The sequence below is a fragment of the Sus scrofa genome, chromosome 3 (assembly GCF_000003025.6).
Source record: "Sus scrofa isolate TJ Tabasco breed Duroc chromosome 3, Sscrofa11.1, whole genome shotgun sequence".
NCBI lineage: Eukaryota > Metazoa > Chordata > Mammalia > Artiodactyla > Suidae > Sus > Sus scrofa.
Window position 1 is genome coordinate 38,297,851 of NC_010445.4, and position 6,000 is coordinate 38,303,850.

The following is a 6,000-nucleotide window of genomic DNA, read 5'->3' on the forward strand; positions in this document are numbered from 1 at the left end:
GTGGCGTAGGCCGGCGGCTACAGCTCCATTTGGACCCCTGGCCTGGGAACCTCCATGTGCCACTGGTGTGACCCTACAAAGGCAAAAAATCAAGGAGCTAAAGACTCCTGGCAACCAAAGCAATTACAAAACACTTAGTAAAGAAATCGTTCAGAGTGACTTTATCTTGCCTCACGTTTCTGAACAGAAATGGGTCACTCTGCCACTGCAGGTGGTTGAAGGTTTGAGCTGCACAAACCCTTGTGCAGGATGCCTGTGGCTGGGCTGTTTCAGAACCTGGAAGCCGTGGGCGGTCCCCTTTCCCTCCAGGGTGAGTAAGGACGCCCTTTCTCCTCTCTTCCTCTCCAGCTCCGCGGGGAAGCCCTGCAACGCCTCGCTGCCGCCAGACAGCAGGAGCCCGGCCCGCCTGATCGGCCAGGAGGTGGTTCTGGTCTTCTTTCTCCTGCTCCTGCTGGTCTGGTTCCTGAACCGAGAGTTCGAGGTCAGCTACCGCCTGCACTACCACGGGGACGTGGAGGCGGACCTGCACCGCACCAAGATCCAGAGCATGAGGGACCAGGCCGACTGGCTGCTGAGAAACATCATCCCCTACCATGTGGCCGAGCAGCTGAAGGTCTCCCAGACCTACTCCAAGAACCACGACAGCGGGGGCGTCATCTTCGCCAGCATCGTCAACTTCGGCGAGTTCTACGAGGAGAACTATGAGGGCGGCAAGGAGTGCTACCGCGTCCTCAACGAGCTCATCGGGGACTTCGACGAGCTGCTGAGCAAGCCGGACTACAGCAGCATCGAGAAGATCAAGACCATTGGCGCCACGTACATGGCCGCGTCGGGGCTGAACGCCACGCAGGGCCGCGACAGCAGCCACCCGCAGGAGCACCTGCAGGTGCTCTTCGAGTTCGCCAGGGAGATGATGCGCGTGGTGGACGACTTCAACAACAACATGCTCTGGTTCAACTTCAAGCTCAGGGTGGGCTTCAACCACGGGCCCCTGACGGCCGGCGTCATCGGCACCACCAAGCTGCTGTACGACATCTGGGGGGACACGGTCAACATCGCCAGCCGCATGGACACCACGGGGGTGGAGTGCCGCATCCAGGTGAGCGAGGAGAGCTACCGCGTCCTGAGCAAGATGGGCTACGACTTCGACTACAGGGGCACGGTGAACGTCAAGGGCAAGGGCCAGATGAAGACCTACCTGTACCCCAGGTGCTCGGACCACGGCCTCGTGCCGCAGCACCAGCTGTCCATCTCCCCCGACATCCGAGTCCAGGTGGACGGCAGCATCGGGCGCTCCCCCACGGACGAGATCGCCAACCTGGTGCCTTCTGTACAGACCTCGGACCAGGCCTCGCCGGCCTCCGATAACACGCCAGCCAGGGATGCCCCCCCGTCGGCCAAGAGACCCTGGAGGGAGCCCGGCAAAGCCGAGGAGCGGTGTCGGTTTGGCAAAGCCATAGAGAAAAGCGACTGTGAAGAATCGGGGGCGGAGGACACCGATGAACTCACCAAGCTCAGCGTCTGCAGGAGGGCGTGACGCAGCCCCAGCGCCGCCCGCGCCCGCGGTGCTCTGCTCGCCAGCAGCAATCTCCGCGCGTGGCTGTCGTGCACCCCGGGCGCCCCAGCCCCGGCCCGGGCTGTGGTGTCATGTGGTCATTGCAGCCCTAACCTCTGTGTGGACCACAGGTCTTCAGGGTTCGTGTTCGTGCGTTTCTTTCCTCTTTCTCCCCCGTGGTGTGGCCATCGGCAGCGTGGAGAACAAGTGCCTTCAGGGGCTGGCAAGGCCTCGGGAGTCCGGGGAGGCGCGGCGAGGGCGTGGCGCTGGTTGGGGTTGGACGTGAAAACAAAAGCTGTGGTTAAAATATTACTTTCATTGCTTTTTCTCACGAGACACTTTTTTTTTTTTTTTTTTTTTTTTTTTTTTGCTAATACATTGTTTTGAGGTTTCTTTTCTGTATACATACTAGTGTTTTTCCAGTGACCTGACCTTTCTCCGTAAACACAGACACGCACACATACTAGCGTCCATGACTCTGAGATCAAGTGCCAGTAGCTCCCTGAGCGGGGATGCAGGCAGTGGGGCCCCAGGACGCTCGGCCCCTCCCCACCCGTGCCATCCAGGGCAGCCGGGCCTCCCACCCAGCGGCTTTAGGGCTTCCTCCTCTGCTGGCCGGCAGCACAGCTTGTGGACTCCAGGTCTCAGGTTTCTAGAAGCCCCTTTCATTCTGCTCCTGCCCCGGGCGGGGGGGTCTTCCAGCTGGGGTGGAGGGGCCGACCTTGCAGCTGACTCGAGAGAGAGAGACGCAAAGCAAACATGCCAGGGGTGCGCTTATTTATTTATTTATTTGCCAGGAAATAAATGTGTTTCGGGAGGGTTGAGGGTGGTTCTGGCGAAGGGAAGGGCAGACAGATGTGCCTCAGCCGCCTCCCCCTGCCCCGCAAAAGGGCTGAGCCAGACCCGAGTGGGCCTGGCCTGCTCTGCTCCGGTCCTGTGCCCTCGGGGTCTGCCTGCTGCAGGGGTGGGCCCGGCGGGCACACGTGCAGGAAGCATCTCCTGTTCTCAGCCTGCCTGTGGCAGGGTTGATCCCGGCGAGTGGATCCCAGCCCTCTTTATTTAGATGGAGTTCTTACACTGTGGGACGGGACGGAAGCATCCGGAGGCAGGCGAGGTGCGGAACCTGGGGAAGGACGGAAAACCTGAGGACATCACTTCTGTGCCCTTTGTTGCGCCTCGTGCAGTGACGTTTTGCAGTGTTGAGTCTGAGGTTCACGTGGTACTGAACTCAGGCCAGAGGGGCCCTGTCGTAGTCGTGTGATGCCTCGTTCTCATGGTGGCTGCAGCTCATGGGCTGACTTGAGGATCCGCTCTTGGGTGTGAGGGCTTCACCGCCGCGCCCCGAGCATTGTCTTCTCACGGGTGAATCCCCAGAGAACGCTCACCTCTACATCAAGGCCCGTTATCACTTCTTGCCAAATATGTACAGAATCCGCCCTTTCAGGCACCATGAAGTATTGATTCTGACCAGCCAGCTCCCTGGGGATGTGCGTGGGTGGCCAGCCTGCAGGGCAGCCCTGGCCGGGATGCCCCCGTCCAGTCCCGGGAGATTCGCCTTCAGGTTTCACTGTCAGATTGTGGGTCTTCCAGTGCCCGCGAGAGGATGATCGTGGCAATACCTCTTGCTTCTAAAGAATGTATTCTTATAAAATAACGCAGAATTTTTATGTTTATTTTTTTCCTAGAAACACTACCTGATTGTAGCTCTGCTTGTCCGGAGTGGTTGTGGGCACTTCAGTATTTGGGGGGGTGTTGGGGCGTGGCCCCTGCCCCCCGCCGTCCAGCTCCAGGCTTTGGCGGCAGCTCAGGGGCTGGGAGGTTGCTCCCTAATCCCCGGGTGTCTGCTGTGCCGCTCAGCACGGGCTCCGGGAAGTTCATCTCTGCACACGCTTCTTCCCCGTCCAGCTCGTCTTTCCTTCCCCTCCTCCGAAGGCGTGGGGTTGCCCACCCGCGGCCCGGGAGCTGCAGGCGTGGGGCGAGGGAGGTGGCATCTGCTGGTCCGGGTCGGCACTGGACAAACCGGAGCCTCTGAGAGATGGCGTGCGTGGTCTTCTCAGAACACCCCAAGCCTTCCTAAGCAGCCAGTACCGAGGTTCCCTCTGGGCCACCAGGGGCCTGGCCCTTCCCAGTTTCTGCGCAGAAGCATACCTCAGCACAGCGCCACTGGGGGCTCTGCAGCGGGCGGCGGCCGGGCCCCCCAACTCTGTCGGCGTCGAGCAGGTGGTTGCTGAAGACAGTCGGGCTTCTGAGCGGCGGGTTCAGGCGCTCCCGACTCAGAGGAGACAGTCTTCAGAGAGGCAATACCTCCTGTGAACTTAGGGCAGGAAGCAATACTTCAGAATTGAATGTGTGTAAATAGTTGCTTTGAGTTGCAATTGCTCCTTTCTTCTTGGCCTCAGGTCAGATCAGATTATATATATATATATAAACAAGCACACAAAATTGTATCCAATACAGACAAATGCAGAGCATCAGTTATGAAGCCCTTAAGGAGCTTTGGGGGCCACACAGATGGTGCGGCTCCATCACCCTGACTTCACCCTGGAGACACCTGCACATTTGCACTTGACAGTCGAGAGCCAAAGGACCGCATGCTTCCCATTACCTGGGCTGTAGTGATTTGTAATTTCCAAAGATCTGTCTGCGTTTGCATTTCTGGATTTTTGAGGTAAGCTCTTTTTGGTGGTGGTTTCAGAAAATCACATCATGCCTAGAATCTGAGCTTAAATGAGCAAGAACCAGTTGTCTGCGTTCTCCATCTTTATTCCTTAAGTTGTTCATCCTAATAATTTCAAAATGCATCCACTGAAGAAATGGACATTAAAATAATCCAAAATCTAAGTATTTGATGCCTGGTATTTCCTCACTGACAAGATCAGGGCGCTCCTTGTTCTCGCCATTTGTGGCTGGAACAGGGAGATTGTATGTCCTTTACATCGTGACATCAAGGCAACTAAAAAGCCTCTTGTGTGTCCCTGTGTGTGTGTGTGTGTTTTAATGGACATGTTTGCTCACAGTTAGCTTTAGTTGAGAAGTATTTATTTTTACATGGAACCTTTAATAAAAGCAAGTCACAGGGGAAATTTTGCTTCTGACCGTATCCCCATTTGATTCGATCTTCCTAATAGTTCTGCCCGCAATATCTGAAAAGATGGAATTGCCTGAGAAAATGAAGTAGGACTTCCAAAAAGATGAGCCCACAGAGCCTGTCCCTTACAGAGCTCCTGGGATGCCCAGGGAAGTCATGTCCCCATTTCAGAATCCGCTTAAAGTCCCAGGGCGTCTCCCCAGACAGAGTCCACTTGGACAAGTCCTAGGGGCACACAGCGCTTCCACATCTGGAGCCACACTCTGGCTCTGCTGGAGGTGGGAACCTTCCCACCAGGGTTTTCCCGGCAAGTTCAGTACCTTCAGAGCATAGGACCCTCGCAGACTCCGAAAAAGGGGGCTACAGCTAGGGCCCCGGGCCTTGCTTCTCAGCTTGGTAGGATCCAGCCTCTAGGCGACCCTCCGCTGAGACCTGCCAGTGAGGACACTGCCCGTGGGTGAGGGAGGCGCTCTTTGCTTGAGTCTGCACTGCGGGCATCCTTAGCAACCTTGGGGAAGTTAGGGCACGGCCAATTTCATTGCGATGAAGGCTCTCTAATAGGAAGGACACCTCAGGGATTTCAGAGCATTTCTCAGACGGTCCAGAAAGTTCTGCAATAAGCCTCAGGACTTAGCAGTCATGGTTTCTCTTTCACGTAAAGTCTCTCACCCGTGGTTGCTTTTCTCTGCTGTGGAACAAGCTCTGTCGTGGTGGCCACCAGGGACATATCCCAAGAGCCAGGGCGAGGAAGAGAATGGGCCAGGAGATGAGGGAGGGGTGAAGAAGGAAGAGCACCTGCTTATACACCATGTGTACAAACTCACAGCTTCCATTGTTACACTGTTCCCTTGTAAACATTGTTTTTAAATAACAGGACTCCGAAGAGTTGTTAGAGTAGGTTAGAATAACGTAAGCCTGGGGAATTCTCCTCTTCCTGCTGGGCCTGAAAGTCGGAAGCAGAAAGGAATTATGCAATCATGTGTTGAGCAATCCGAGTGCCTCCTGAAAGCTCAGTCATCAACAGCAGATTCTTAACCTTTTGGGGGCTCACCAAGCCTTTGATAATTTGACAAAAACTGTGGCTCCTTTCTCCAGAAAAAAAAAAAATGCACAGAAAAATAAACCCAGTGTTTTCTGGATCCAAATCGCATACCTACGGTAGTCTGCCGTGAGAGGAATAGTGATTTTTTTCACTTTAACGCTCTGCAAAGGCGGTTTCCAAGCATTTCTGGACTCTGCTTTGGAAAGCTGATGAAACAGGTTACTGCTGCTGGTTGATATATGCATTTCCAACCCAGCTGTATGTCAAAGTTGAGTGTCTCAGTTACCCATGTACACCTGAAGAGCCAAAGAACCT

At 55.4% G+C, this 6,000-nt stretch overlaps 1 protein-coding gene across 4 annotated transcripts in view; it reads left to right on the plus strand.

The window, feature by feature from the left end:
- ADCY9 (adenylate cyclase 9) overlaps positions 1-5,750 on the plus strand; it is a 186,390-nt gene extending 180,640 nt beyond the window's left edge. For all 4 annotated transcript variants that reach the window (XM_021086710.1, XM_021086711.1, XM_021086709.1 and 1 more), the window contains one exon: positions 349-5,750. In XM_021086710.1, coding sequence (XP_020942369.1) covers positions 349-1,537 — 1,189 coding nt within the window. In that variant the 3' untranslated portion in view covers positions 1,538-5,750. The remainder of the gene's footprint in view (positions 1-348) is intronic.